The sequence below is a fragment of the Podarcis liolepis genome (genome assembly GCF_965112155.1).
Source record: "Podarcis liolepis genome assembly, chromosome: 9".
In the NCBI taxonomy this organism is placed as follows: domain Eukaryota; kingdom Metazoa; phylum Chordata; class Lepidosauria; order Squamata; family Lacertidae; genus Podarcis; species Podarcis liolepis.
The window spans coordinates 28,110,136-28,126,211 of NC_139564.1; the positions used below are offsets into that span (position 1 = coordinate 28,110,136).

The 16,076-nt window shown below is 42.5% G+C and overlaps 1 protein-coding gene across 2 annotated transcripts in view; it reads left to right on the forward strand.

Annotated features, from left to right (window-relative positions):
- The window catches only part of SYNPO2 (synaptopodin 2), a 96,304-nt gene that overhangs the window by 48,626 nt on the left and 31,602 nt on the right, over positions 1–16,076 (forward strand). For both annotated transcript variants that reach the window (XR_014515980.1, XM_083460269.1), the window contains exon 2: positions 14,403–14,554. Coding sequence is in view for 1 of the 2 variants with exons in the window: in XM_083460269.1 (XP_083316395.1) it covers positions 14,403–14,554 (152 nt within the window). In the remaining variant the exon portion in view is untranslated. The remainder of the gene's footprint in view (positions 1–14,402; positions 14,555–16,076) is intronic.

Below are 16,076 nucleotides of genomic sequence, written 5' to 3' on the forward strand. Positions count from 1 at the left end.
GTGGACAGCCATGTACAAGTCAGGGCAAACAAACTGAGAGCAGTCAAAGCAGGTGAGATCCAGGGAGAGACAAGGCAGAGCAAGACAAAGGCAGCCCAAGAAAGCACTGGCCGATGAGCGCTAACTAGAGCGGTTGAGCAACATGCAGCAGCCTCTCCAGCTTCCTTTTATAGGGGATAGTCTTTGAGACCAAAGCAGAGCAGCTTCATGTAAACCAGAATTCCAAAGGAGAAGCAGGACTCTTCTTGACAGGAGACCCACCCTACCCCACATAGCATGCAAACCTAACTATTCAAGCATGGTTCGTTTTTCCTTTTTTCTAACCACCCCCCCCCCGAATTCTGAACAGAACACAGGATGCACATGGCAACACACATGTGACTGTCCCAGGGCTACTGCAAAACAGTGTCTGTGTGCCCAGGTAGTTAATCTCTGTATGAAAAGGGCAACATATTCTAGAGGTCTCCCTACATGATTTCTGCCCTGGGCCTACTCCCAATTTTAATCAGGTGCCAGAAAATGGGAAGGTGAATGAATGAATAAATTTATTACGGTCATAGACCAGAAGAAAAGAAAAAAACATAAAAGGCAGCAATAATTTACAAGGGAATGATGGTGTCAATTAAAAGTTGTAAAATTATACATAAAAACAATACACATATACACACACACCCACACACACACACATATACATACTCATATATGCACTACAGTATATGTATGGGCTTAAAAAAAGGGGGGGGGCTTATCCAGGGGTCAGATCTTTTACTTTTTACAGCTAATGCCCTCCGCTTGATCGCGGCCGCAGAAAACTTGGCCACTTTCAGTGTTACTTCTGGGTTTTTATCTCCTAGTAGGATTTTCAGCCGCTGAGATTCAGATCGACCTGGGAATTTCTGAACGATAGGGGAGATAAACAGTAACCTGATATCCCCGTAAAGGTCGCAGTGTAACAGCACATGTGAAGCCGTTTCCACCTCCTTCAGACCACATGGGCAAACTCGTTCAGCATAGGGTGTGCCCTCGTATCTGCCCTTTAGTAAGGCAGATGGCAATACATCAAATCTGGTAAGGGTAAACGCCCGCCTATATTTTGCGATTTGTAGGTCCAGCAAATATGGGGTTAGATTAAACCCTTTTCCATAATCTTGGATAGCTGGATATTTATCTATCTTGCTCATATGGTCCTGAAGCTCTACATCTCCTATTCGCTGGCTCACCATCATTTTAGCCTTTTCAAAGCCTGAGGCTATGAGTTCTTGTGAGGAAAGCCCCAGGCCAGGGAAGGAGATCTTTAATGCACCAATCAAACAGGTTAAAAGTCCAAAACCAAGGAGTGATACCACTCTGAACAAATGGGAATGCACTGTGTCCTGCGAAGCTACAATATATTTAAAATAGAAAATGCATTATGTCAATCGGAAGTGGATCCGAAACTCTTTATCACGCTGTTTCTGAAACTCAGCAAATGTGTAAAAAAATGAAACTTGTTCTTTCAACAACAGTTCACTTTGTCCAGAGTATTCTCAGAGAATTTAATAGCACAATTGTAAATCTAACTGGTTTTTTTGTTTTGTTTTAAACTAAGCACTCAGATGATGAGAGGAAAGTAGTGGAAGGCCCTTAAAGGGACCCCAAAACTCTAGCCACTACCCTCTGCAATTCTGTTTGAATCCTGCCTAGCATGCAGCCTTCTAAAAACAGAATCTAAAGGAACTGTCACAAAAGGTAAGGAGCCAAAGACCTATCCCTCCCGTCACCCTTGGTAATTTGAGCACCGTTTTAACTCCAGCTACAGTTGCCTTACTTTCAGGGCTGAGGAGAAGCTGCCCTTCTATATGCTTTGTGGCTCTTGGTGTTGACTGGTAGGCTGCCCAAGCAATGAGTCAAGTAGCAAAAAATATATTACATTTCAGTATTACCCAGTGACATCACTGAGAGTGATAATTGCATGCTGGGTGGAAAAGAGGCCCATAAAACACCCCTGATTCTTTTCGTGTTGCTTCCAGTATTCCTGCTGGGCAGAGTCACACATGCCTTCCTCATTTATTTATGTCATCGAGTGCAGGAAAGCAATAAACTAGACCAGTTGGAAGAAACAGATACAGGCAATAAAAGGGCAATTAGCTGCTGTAGCTGCTATGAGGCTTGCTTTTGCTAAGGTTATGGCCAAGGATGACTTGTAATGGGCATTGTTCTCTATCAGGGAAATCTGGAGAGAAAGTAAAACTTTATTCTAAGCACAGATGGGAGCGAGCGCGATGCAGATGTCATTTGCTGTGTACTGAAGAATATTCTTACTTGGGGATAGACAATAAAACTGTGATTAGGTGGAAACAGGCACTACAGACTTTGCATAAGGTATATGGAGCAAGATGCCCTCTAGGAAACATACAAGGACATTGTTTTCCTCCTTTGCAAAGTGGTTCACTGGAATCTATAAACATTCCCTGGTTCTATTCCGGCTGCCAGGTCATATTTTGATGTTGCTTCTTGTTACTTGCATCCTGAAGATCTGTGTGAACAGAAAAGCTGGGAGAAAATGGCTGAAAACTTAAGTCACTTCCAGAAGACCTTTTTAATGAGCATTCAGTTCTGATTTGTTTGCACAAAAATTGTGGGGAGATTATACACCATCTGCTGCTTATTGAGCTTTCATTCTGATTTGCTTGTGTGGAGGTCATAGGTTATCCCAAACTTTCCAGTGCATTTCCTCATTATTTACTGCAAAAAAGTCTTCTCTCTCTGTTGGTTTTTTGTTTTTTTGTGTGTTTTTTTTTTTTGTTTGGAAGCAGGCTTGCTGTGCAAGAATGTCAGATCTACTTTAACTGAACTGCGTGGAAGGGTGGTGTACAAAATTAATCCATAATAATGATAATAATAACTCTGCACCCTGAGTTTGCCAGCATGCTGCTGAATCCATCTGTGATGCAATGGATCCGTGCATCTGGCTGTTAACCAGAAGGCCATCCAGGGACATCTGTGGGCAGGATTCCTGCACTGCAGAGAGTTAGACTAGATGACCCTCAGGGCCTCTTCCAACTCTATGATTCTCTGAATCCCATCTGCAAAGTTGGAAGCAGTCTTGCACTATTGTGTCAATTAAAAACAGCAACAGGATTTCAGGAGGAATTAAAAGCAAAGCAGATGACAGATTCTGGTGCCAGTAAGAAGTAAAGGAACTTCAGTGCACATGGAAGAGAATAGGTAGTGATACCACTCTAAGCAATTATTTGTCCCTTTCTGTTGTTCCAGGGATGGAGCAACTGTGCTTCTCTAGCTGTTTTTTGAACTCTAGCTCCCAGTTAGCATGGTTCATTCATTCATTCATTTGACATTTTCCCACAAGATTGTGCCCAGCATGACTCACAACATATCAAATAAACATCAAAAGAATTTAAGAGCCTATGCAAATAATCAAAGCGCCAATAAGTAAATACATTTTTCACAAAACCAATTCATACAACATTGCACAAAGCCATACAAATAAACTAACCTGATTTAAGAGATTAAAACGAAATAAAAATGGTAGCAAGCAAGGTGAAAAAGATCCCAGTTATAAAGAATTACCATAATTAACATGCACAGATTGGAGGGGAGTCACATCTCTCATTCATAGCATCATTCATCCCAGCTTTCAACAGCATCTCTTCTCTTACTACATTTCCCATCTCCATGGAAGTAAAGAGTGCTACTCCTCTTTCACCCTCCCATAGACTCACAGTCAGGGATGATGGGAGTTGTAGTCCAACAATATCTGGAGGTTCCATTTCCCTGCCTTATTCTTTCCCCAGCCACACATACTTTAAGCTAAAACAAGCATTAGCAGGGAAAGTGACATAAGAGCCAGTTCCGTAAGACGAGAAGTTTGAGAGCTCAGACAAAATGCTGTGCTGCTGGGGGAAATGGAGACTTGCACAATATTCTCTGATGGAACGTGGAGCTCCAATGTGATGCATGGGGTTCACTCTTTGAATATGTGCTGTGTCGTCAGCTTGCCAGGTTAACATTTTGGTGAGCGTTACCTCACCCCTGCTTCGGTTCCTCACCTTGGACTTTGGCCAGGGGGAGGAGTAGGGAAAGGCAGTCCATTAGCACAATGATAAGACTAGCCCCTTTAGGTACTGCTTTTGAAACCCAAGCAAGCTTTTCCCTCCACTGAACTCAACTGGTTATTTGGACACAGACAGCAAGAGGGGCATTTGCTCTATGTGGTGGAATGGTCAGTCTCTTGCAGCCATTCATTTATTGTGGGTAACGAAACTGAAATGTACCCTCAAAGGTGGCATTTATTCGACTCTATATTTGAAACCTGTGTATCTAAACAAGCTCCACTGATGTCAGTGTTTTGGACTGGGAGGATGTGTGGAGGAGACAAACCTCATATGCAGTATATAGCATGACTGGGGAGGAGAGCTTATTCTGGAGAACAGGAAAAGTGGTGGGCTTCAGTACAGAACAAACTCTCCAGAAAAGGGGGGGGGGGGCAGAATAAAGATCAGAACTGGCTGGCAGATCACTAGGTGCAACCACTAGGGTTTCCTGTCTCCCAGTTGTTTTAACAACAGCAGCAGCAGCAACAACAACAACATAAAGCCTTAATCTTAATGTCAGTCCCCTACATTTCCAGGTCTTTTTGCTGTTATTTTTTTTTAAATTAATCATGAAAATTAATTCACATTATAGTGTAATTTCTCCATATATATATAAAACATACATTTTTTATTCAATGTTGGCTAACATTTTTGCAAAGAGACTTCCCTTACAACAGTGCATTTTGTTTGTTATTTTCACTAATACATGCATTTTAATGTAAAGTTTACCATAGAATATGCATTTTTTCTGGGCAGTTCTGTGCTATATCAATCACTGCACAGATACTGTCACTGTAAATAAATCCATCCGGTTTTATCCTAATCAAAAACCCTGGATGAATGGAGAGGTCCAGTGCCTGCTGCGGGAAAGGAACAGGGCTTTCAGGTCGGGCGAGGTGCAGCTTTACAGTGTGGCAAGAGCAAACTTGAAGAGGGGTATTCGACGGGCAAAACTGGATTATAGGCAGAGGATTGAGGATAATTTAAGGAGCAACAACATAAGACAGATGTGGCAGGGGATTCAGCATATTACCAACTACAAACCTAACCTTGGCGCTGTCGACGGTGACCCTTTGCTGGCGGAGGAGCTTAACCTCTTCTTTGCTCGCTTCGAGAAGGAGCCACCTGAGACGCCGGTATTACAGCCACCAGCCCATAGGGGCCCCTCATTCACTGTAGAGGAGCACGAGGTGAGACAAGTATTGAGGATGGTGAATCCGAGGAAGGCGGCTGGACCTGACGGCATCACTGGAAAGGTGTTGAAGGGCTGTGCGGATCAGCTGGCGAGGGTCTTTACTAAGATCTTCAACAAGTCCCTACACCAGTCTATTGTCCCACCCTGCCTGAAGTCGTCAACTATTGTCCCTCTGCCTAAAAAATCCACAATCAGTAGTTTGAATGACTACAGACCAGTTGCACTGACTCCAATCATCATGAAGTGTTTTGAGAAACTGGTGCGCCGTCATATTATTTCCTGTCTTCCATCAACTTTTGACAACTACCAGTTTGCATACAGGGCAAATAGATCCACAGAAGACGCTATCACCACCACTCTCCATGCTGCTCTGTCCCATCTGGAGCAGCCGGGGAATTATGTGAAGCTGCTGTTTGTGGATTTTAGCTCTGCTTTTAACACTATCCTCCCCCATAGACTGGTGTCCAAGCTAGAGACGATTGGACTCCCCAACTCTACCTGTCTCTGGGTTTTGGATTTTTTGTCAGAACGTTCTCAGAGGGTTAGAGTAGGGTCACATGTGTCCACAGCCCTTAGCCTTAACACCGGCTCACCACAGGGTTGTGTGTTGAGTCCCCTGCTCTATGCTCTCTATACGTATGACTGTACAGCCATCTACTCCAGCAACAAAATCATCAAGTTTGCTGATGATACTACGGTGGTGGGGCTCATTTCAGGAGGGGATGAGTCCGCCTATCGGGACGAGGTGGAGCGGCTTTGTGTTTGGTGTGGAGAGAACAATCTGGCTCTTAATACGGCTAAGACCAAGGAATTGGTGGTGGATTACAGGGGAAAAAAGGCGGACATTCAGCCCTTGTATATCAACGGGGAACGGGTGGAAAGGGTGGCGGAATTCAGGTTTTTGGGAGTGACTATGGATCAGGGCATGACTTGGAGCGCAAATACCACTGCTCTGGTGAAGAAGGCCCAGCAGAGAATTTATTTCCTCAGACTTTTAAAAAAGAACAATCTGAGTGAGAGACTGCTGGTGTCCTTCTACCGAGGCTCCATAGAGAGCATACTTACATACTGTATTTGTGCTTGGTTCTCCAGTTGTACAGCTAGGGAGAGGAAGGTGCTCCAGAAGGTCATAACCACAGCCCAAAGGATTATTGGTCACCCTCTCCCACCTTTGGAAGAACTGTACGGTTCCCGTTGCCTTAGGAAAGCAAACAACATCCTGCAGGATCCATCTCACCCGGGATACAGTCTGTTTGCACTACTGCCTTCTGGCAGGAGGTATAGAAACATCAAGTCAAGGACAAATAGACTGAAAAACAGTTTCTATCCAAGAGCTGTGGCCTTTTTGAATGCTGTAACTCGATAGTGAGACCTGGGAGTTTGATGGGTGTGGGTGTGGGTGTGGTTGGAAGGTGGTTTGTTTGGTTGTTGTTGTGTTTTGCTTTTGTTGTTTTTAAGGGATGGCATCCAATTTCGTTGCACTTGTGCAATGTTGCACTAGTGTAATGACAATAAAGAATCTATCTATCTATCTATCTATCTATCTATCTATCTATCTATCTATCTATCTATCTATTTTTTCCCCTGCCCACCTAGCAGTTCAAAAAGCACCCCTAAGTGCAAGTAGATAAATAGGTACTGCTTTATAGCGGGAAGGTAAACGGCGTTTCCGTGTGCGGCACTGGTGCTGGCTCGCCAGTTGCAGCTTCGTCACGCTGGCCACGTGACCTGGAAGTGTCTTCAGACGGCGCCGGCTCCCGGCCTCTTGAGCGAGATGAGCGTGAAACCCTAGAGTTGGTCACGACTGGCCCGTATGGGCAGGGGTACCTTTACCTTTATGCATTTTTTTGGCATTACTAGAAGTGCATGGCAAAATTCAGAAAAGTGAAAATTTCAAAGGATTCACACATTGTTTTGGAATGTTTACCCTAAATGCAAACTAAATCAGATTTCTCCCTCGTCCCTGATACCAACCAAGCACTCATACCCAAACCAGTCACACGCAACAGACCTCTACACTAGCTTCACCTGAAGGAATGGGTTTCCCAAACCCAAAACTGACTGTGAAGGCAGTTTTAAACTGCACCAAAATCCCTATTTTTCCTTAGCTAAAATGCATAAACTTGAGCTCTGAGCTCAATGCATAAACAAAAGCCTGGCTGTATAGACAAGTGCTCAGAGCCCTCTCCTTTATCAGTTGTGATGGCAACTATGGCCTTCACTGTACCAGTAGTAGAACAGGACAGAGAGAAGACACGTCTGTGCTTTATCTTACGTCCTGGACACACTCTGACACACAAACTCAAGTCTGGGAACAAACGCTGATAAGCTCCTTCCCTACAGCTAAACCTCTCTTGCATCCCCAAGCTCAGCTTTTGGGGTGTGTCCAGAATACTGTTCCATGCTCCTCTTTTCAAGTTGCTCCAAGCCTGTGGATCACTGTGGGATCCAGATTCTCTTTTTCTTTAGCCAGTATCTGTTTCATGCTGCTCAACTCTGTTCCCTTGCCTTTGTTTTCTCCAAACTAGTCAGGGTACCTTGCACAGGACACCAGCCATTCTGTTTCTACAATTGAAATGCAATGAAATCTAGAGGAGAATAAAACTAGCTTATTCAACAGTGGAGAGGGAAAAATTCAAAACCAGCTGAAAGCTGGGCAAAACAAGGGAGTTCCACAACTTGGGTGCCACAATGAAAAAGGCCCTGGAAGGCATGAAACCAAGGAAGCCTTCCAGGATGTTGGGACAAACAAAGTATCTGATGTTGAGTGCAGTGTGTAAGCAGGAGCATATGGGAGGAGGCAGCCATTCAGCTACCTCACCCTAAACAAATAAGGGCTTTCTATGTAAGAACCAGTGCTTTAAAATGTGCCCAGAAATGACACTGGAATCAGTGGAGAGAAATCACTTTTGGAATAATCCAAAAGCAGACTCCAGAAATCGCTCTGGCTTCCATGGAGGGAATTCTGGAGTTCTGCTGCTGCTATATCTGTTTTGAACTCTTGCAGCTTTCAGTTTGTATTCAGTGATTTGTAATATAGTGTTGGGGTCAGTAAGGTTAAGCTCTCCAATTTAAGTTCAGGTTTGGGTTGCATGTGGACCTATATAACTAAATCACTAAATTCAGGAAACATGCTTCTAACACAATCAAAATGCAAATCTGAATTTCTCATAGTGTCAACTTGACACTATGAAAAATTCAGATTTGCGTTTTGATTGTGTTTTCTTCTTGTGTGCAGTTCCAACCAGCAGATGGCACACTATTGAACTTACCTTAGAGGGAGAGCTGTATATTATGGAACACATCTTTCAACAGGAGCAATGCTTTGCACCAGGGGGAAGGAAAGGGAGACTTGAATGTTCCAGTAAGGCAGCTGTTGTCTAGACATATTCAACATAAGGTAGTTCAAGGCTGTAGAAAATGACTGCAGAAGGCCAGAATGGATTTCTGCTGTTGGAGAACGGATAGCATATTTAAACCAAACAACTTTAACAACTACTGTATCTTAGAGTCAAAGAAGCTAAAGACAGTCTTCATTAACCTCCTGTGTGGCAGGAGCAGTGGATTAAATGCCCCAATGGTGACTAGAGAGTTTGTTTCCTTTATATTTAAAACCCAATTTCCACCAATAATGATTAACAGCTTCAGACAGATTGAAATTGGAAAATGCTGTATTTTCCCTTGACATCACTGACAACTTTTATTTACAGCAACCAAATATTTCCCTGGAATATGCATTGTTCTTTGCTGTAAGAATGCAGGCTCCCATAAGCTACCACATATTGGCACCAAGGGTTACTGAAAATAAGAAGAAGAAGAAGAAGAAGAAGAAGAAGAAGAAGAAGAAGAAGAAGAAGAAGAAGAAGAAGAAGAAGAAAGCCCTAGATTCTGTATTGCAAGCAAAAACAAGGCATTTAATTGTTAGAGGGGCATCCCAAAGGTTAGAGACCAGGGTTCTTCCAAACTTGCAAGGGTGTTTATATATTCTTTCAAGGGAAAGATGTGCACAGCATACCACACCATATTTGTAAATGTTTATCATCTCTACAAGGAGCAATTAGGCTATGGAGGGTGTGCTTTGATATTGTTCAAATGAGTGCCAAGTATTCTCAACAGTGAAGATGTCCACAGCTATGCCTAGGATTACCCTACTGATGGTTATCTTCAAGGCATTCTGTCAGTTAGTTTCTTCAGATGACAGGCCCAAATGAGAAGCATTAAGGGAAAATGTTGAGCCAAGTATACTCTGCTCTGAGTGAGGGTGTGCTAGGAATTATTGTTTGTAACCAATAAGAAGTTGTAAGAAGCTTTAATGTCATACTATAAAATTCACCATAAGGAAGATGCATTTGTTAGGGCAGAGACAGCAAATAAATACATCTCAGGAATTCTGGCAGGAAGAAGAAGAGTTTGGATTTGATATCCCACTTTATCACTACCCTAAGGAGTCTCAAAGCGGCTAACATTCTCCTTTCCCTTCCTCCCCCACAACAAACACTCTGTGAGGTGAGTGGGGCTGAGAGACTTCAGAGAAGTGTGACTGGCCCAAGGTCACCCAGCAGCTGCATGTGGAGGAGCGGAGACGCGAACCCGGTTCCCCAGATTGCAAGACTACCGCTCTTAACCACTACACCACACAGGCTCTCAACCTTTTTTGAGGAGGTCAAATGATGCAGAGATTATTGATCCACCTTGAATTGGCATCTGGCTTTTTGGTTCTCCTGCCCTGTTCTCTGACACCAAAAGCATATTTGAAGATTGCCATGTACTGTACTATAGTGCTTTGTTGTCATGGATTAGATCCAGATATTCCCTGATTGCTAATAATAAAAGCCATTTACTGGAAAGGGCACTAGACCAGCATTCTATTCAACAGAGAATATTAACCAACTTCATAAGCATGTTTCATCCCTGCCATTCCCCATTTCAGGCATCTCTTTTATCCATAGATCTGTGCAGTGCCAAGAATTCTATAAACAAGAGTGCTTGGGTGTACTGCTGAGCACTTCTGAGCCCATTTCCCCTTCTCTTTGCAGAGATGTCCTTATTTGCTGTTGCATTGGCTAATATAATTGAGTTCTTAGATGCCCACCTGGTTAATGTCACTGCACATCTCAGAATATTATATTATTTCATAGTCCATGCGAACCATAACAGAAAGTAGATATCTTATGTTAGTCCTGGAACTCATAAAATACTAACAATTTGTCTTGCTAGTACTTCCAAGTATTAGCTGCCAGTTCCAACAATGTAAGATTCTATTTATGGCCTCTGGTGCTTTACGTGACTTGAGTCATAGATATCCCAGACCTGTTTCTTCTGCCCATGCAATCTGAGATAATCTAAGGAATGCAGACTTGCTTTAATTCATGGAACAGTTGTGTTTGGACTAAAAACACAAGGGCCACACTTCACATCTGAGGATAAAAATGAGGGCTCATTTTTCCGTCGTGTTCATTCATCCCTGCATAGAACTGGTCTGTTTGAAATAGTTTGCAGACTAAGGAATATCTCAGTCAACTTGCACAATTATAAATTACGCATTTTGTGATTTTGTTTCTTACAAATTCGCATATAAAAGTAGGGCTCTGGCATAATCCAAGTGGAAAAAGTCACCAAAAATTATCAGTCCTATCAAAGTATGGACTTGTCTTGGAATCTACTAACAGGTGCACTATAAAGTCACCATGCTTCAATTCCAAGTCCATTTTATTGAAAAAATCCACTAGGATAGTTACTTCATATTTTTGCATAGAGCTTTCTCTTTACCCTGGTGCCACGGTGGCAGCTAGGTTCACTGTGTGTCACTAGTTTGGGTTTTAAAGTTATTTTTATTGCAGCTAAGTATGACTCAGGAAGCATGAGGAGTGGTGAGTCTTGGAGGCTCAGAAGGTATCACATTTTGAAGACATTTCTTCTCACCTCAGGATGGATTGAGAGTGATGTATTTTCTTTCAATGAATTTTACATTAATGGCAAAAGCAACTAAGCTCTGACCTTGGTCTATATATGCAATGTAATTAAGTGAGCTAAGGTGCCAGTCTTGTAAGTACACACTTACCTGGGAATATGCTCCAATGAACTTAATGGAGTGGGCATGCCTAGGAATGCATTGTATGCTAATGGAAGGCTGGACTGTACCACTTCAGACTACACATGGGGAGTGCGATTTCAGAATGCTTCCTAGTATTAAGCATGTGCTATATGTGGCAAGCTTTCTACATAGGGAATAATTTTCAAAATGTGCCCCTCCCCACCAGCTTGCAACCTGAAACAATTCTGGTCATCCTACCACCTCATAATACTTCATTCTGCTCCATGAGTCGACCAAACCAAAAAAGCGAATGTGACTGGCCAGTTTATGTGAATAACTTTAAATATTGATTCCCTTGACCATCTAAGCCCACTGCAACCACGTTTTTTTATTATGCAGATGATTATGATTCTTCATGTTGTTACTGTTGTTATGCAAGCTTTTTTTCTGAGATAGGTTTCTGCATAGGAGCAGCACATGTGCAACTTAGTGTATAGAAAACAAACCCTGTCTCAGCTCAGCTGAGTGGTTGGTGGCTGGCAGCAGGTGAGTTCCAGGACCACCTCAAACCATGAGATGGACAACTCAGAGACAACTCAGATGGGGAGTAGGCTAGCCTATAGCAAGTGTGAGGAATTGGATCCAGTCAGAGGGCTAAATCCAGAAGTGGCAACCCCTCCATGGGCCACTTTGACAAGTGAGTGGGGCCACCCATCTGTCTGTCACTTGCCGTCATGTGACATTATGTCACTGAAGTTTCAAGATTCATCATTTTCAGCCCTGGTTTGAATTCAAGCCATGCTTGCAAAGGAAAAATCAAGAGTGTGCTCCCAATTCTTTTCTTGCAACCAAAATTGAGCACTTAAAAAAATAATAATTATGCCTTCTTTATGTTAGTGTGCAGTAGTGGGCTCTGGTTCTTCCTCTTTTGCAGCCACATCGTTAGGTGTGGGGAAGGTGGGCATGGTTCATTCAAAATAGCCTGGTGGGTCAGCCCCTGGGTCCTTGCAGGCCTAATTACAACCCCAGGCCACAGGTGCCCAACCAGTGAGTTACCAGCTCAAACCACTGTGCAAGGAGCTGTAATGTTCATGTATCTGTGTTCTGATGAGGCACTGTTGAGTCTGCTTCACATTGCTTTATATCATTTCCATTCACTTATTCTCTTATTCAAAGCTAGATTATACATATGCAGAAAAAGAAACTCTGTGATAGTGTATCAAGACTTGCGCAATTTCAGCAGTAAACTTGCATACCATCCAACAATTTTCTGATGAAAATCAGGACATCCTAAAGAAAAGTGGGACATTTCTGGGATCAAATCAGAAACCTGTAACTCTCAGATTGTCCCAGGAAAATAGAGAGACTTGGAGGATCTGAACCTGCTGTAGAAGCAGATGCAACAGATTCCTAAGAACTGAGTTAATGGAATTTCATTCTTCCTGTTTGCAGCTGAAGACACCTGTATGTAGCACTGACTGCCTGGTTCCTTGTGATGTCACAAGCAATAATAGTAATAATAATAATAATAATAATAATAATAATAATAATAATAATAATAATAATAATAATTTTATTATTTATATCCCACCCATCTGGCTGGGTTTCCCCAGCCACTCTGGGCGGCTTACAGCACCTATAAAAATTGTAAAACACAAAACATTTAAAATATCCTAATACAAGGCTGCCTTCAGATGTCTTCTAAAAGTCAGATAGTTGTTTATTTCATTGACATCTGATGGGAGGGCCTTGTACAGAGCTGGCACCACTACCAAGAAGGCCCTCTGCCTGGTTCCCTGTAACCTCACTTCTCACAGTGAGGGAACCTCCAGAAAGCCCTAGGAGCTGGACCTCAGTGTCCAGGCTGAATGATGGGGGTGAAGATGCGCCTTCAGGTATACTGGGCCAAGGTCATTTAGGGCCTTAAAGGTTGGCACCAACACTTTGAATTGTACTCAGAAACGAACTGAGAGTCAATGTAGGTGTCTTAGGACCAGTGTTATTTGATCTTGGCGGCCACTCCCGGTCACCAGTCTAGCTGCCACATTCTGGATTAGTTGTAGTTTCCAAGTCACCTTCAAAGGTAACCCCACGTAGAGCACATTGCAGTAGTCCAAGCGGGAGATAACTGAGCATGCACCACTCTGGCGAGACAGTCTGCGGGCAGGCAGGGACTCAGCCTGTGTACCAGATGGAGCTGGTAGACAGCTGCCCTGGACACAGAATTAACCTGTGCCTCCATGGACAGCTGTGAGTCCAAAATGACTCCAAGGCTGCGCACCTGGTCCTTCAGGGGGCACAGTTACCCCAATCGGGACCAGGGAGTTCTCCACACCTGCCTGCCTCCTGTCCCCTAAAAACAGTACTTCTGTCTTGTCAGGATTTAACCTCAATCCGTTAGCCATATTGAGTCTACTTCCCTCCAATTCTCTAGAGCAGGTTTTCAATATTTAAAAAACTATGGAACAAAATAAATGCTGAGTTATAAAAATAACCATTGAAATGTGAATGACCCTGTGAAAGAGTAAGGGAAATGATTGAGTATTCAAGAGGTACACCATTGGCATTTTGAAAGTGGAAGAAGCTAGGCACATCCCACTGTAGAAATACATTCCAAGGTGCCTGGTTTTGGTTTTGGTTCTGATACATCTGTCCAACCTGCTTTATGATGTTTTTCAACCATTCTCTATCAATCAAGAAAATTATCAAGGATTTTTTGTTGCAGCTAGCCTGCTTCTGAGGTGGCAGAGGAGTTTTAGTGAGTGTCCTTTTTTCATTCTACAAACCATCACTCTGGTCATCTGCACATTATAGCCTTCCGGTGCACCCATCCTTTGATTGAAATCAAGGGGCATGAGCTGGTGATATGTGGTCAGCAATAAGAGAGAGAGAAATTGAAAATGTAAGTAGATGAAATGTAGAAGAATTTGATAAATTACTGCAATCATTGCAGTCTTTCAAAAAATCAAAACAATGGATAAATACAGCTTTCTTATGGCAATTTGTTGCCCCATACGAATGAAATGAACTTTTTCCCTGCCACTATCTAAATAGATGCTTTACTTTTTATTTCTTTCAGATTCGCAGTAAAAGCAAAGCATCCAAGGCTGGGCTGTGTGAAGGGGATGAGGTGATATCTATCAATGGCAACCCTTGTGCCGACTTGACCTATTCTGAAGTTATCGCTCTGATGGAAGGCTTGGCTGACACTCTCCAGATGCTTATCAAGAGGTAAAGGAAATTCAGCTTGGCTACTTATACTGATAAGGTCCATGTTATAGTCCCATGGGGATTTTGGGAACCAACTTTGCACTTTCTATGCCACTTTACACAATTTTTAATATACCATTTTAAGAACACTTATTTTCACAATCACAATGCCTGGTTCTTTGCACTTCATAATTGTATCAAGAAAGTGCAAATTAATTACATGGATAATTAAATTATGTCATTGGAAAACTGAGCCTTCGACCCTGAACAATTTACTAAGGATTAATTCCCATGGAAGTAGGTATAGGATCATTCTGGCAGTCATAACATAAACTTATCTAAACTTTCAGAGGGGTCAGAGTGGTGTTCACTTCACTTTTAAACAGCATCAGCCTGTTGAAGTTCATACAGTGGTGTGATAGGAGTTGTATCACTTATCATTTATATAATAGAAAATGCATTTGCCCAACAAGAGTGAAGATTAAATCCCACAGACCAGATACAAATACTGAAATTTAAGTCCTAGAGGGAACAATGCGCTTTGTATCTTGTGGTCAGTCTCCCCACAACAGAAGTGTGACTTGGTTAATTGTAATCATCATCAGACTTTAAAGAAAGATGTTTAATCCTGCACAGCAAATGGCAAACATGTATTGTTGGGGACAGGAGATGGTGTATAAAGACTTCAAGTATATCCATAGGCAGAGAGCCTTTTAAGGGGGGAATTCTTTGTGGCTCTGTTTCTGTCTCTCCCTCTTTCTTTCCCTGCCTCCCTCATTCCCTCCCTCCCTCCTGTCCTCAGATAAACAGAAATCCAGACACACTAAGCTACCAATAAAGGCCAACATTTATCTGGCTCACTCCCAGTCTTCCTTCCTACAAGGAAATGTTTACAGATTCATAGTTTATTAAGCACCACAATTGATTGTCCAAATAACACAACATGATGGAAACCAGCTACATTCACAGGGCTGCGTAAATTAAGATGCTTGACCTTTTGGGAGCTCCGTCCATGGTTTGATAGATATTATGAACCAGCCCTGTGTCCAGGTACTGTTTCCAGCAACTGATACAGATGTGCAAGACAGAGACAAGAGTGGGACTGAGATTTGCCAGAACAGATGGCTTTTTAAGCATGTCTTTTAATTTACCAGTTTTCCATAAAATCTTCAGCCAACAGTGCCAAATCCTGCATACTTTATTCATGCTTTTTATTCAGTATACTGAACTTTTGCTTCCTCGAAGCCAGATAGAAAATTCATGGTGTATCACTTGGGTGTATGGTTGTGGGGTCAGAGGACTTACATTCCCCCCCCCCACTTTCCTTTAAGATGTGATAGCCTTGGGTCCATATTAGACCCCTTTAGTGCTGCTGAGACACCTCTCTGCAATTTGCTGGAAGCAGAATTAAAAGAGAGATCTCCATATGGCACAATACTGTATATTTTTATTTGTTAACTTTATATTTCACCCTTCATCCCAAAAAAGCTCAGGGTGGTATTTATATTAACACACTGAACAGCTATATTAACTAGCAGTGCCC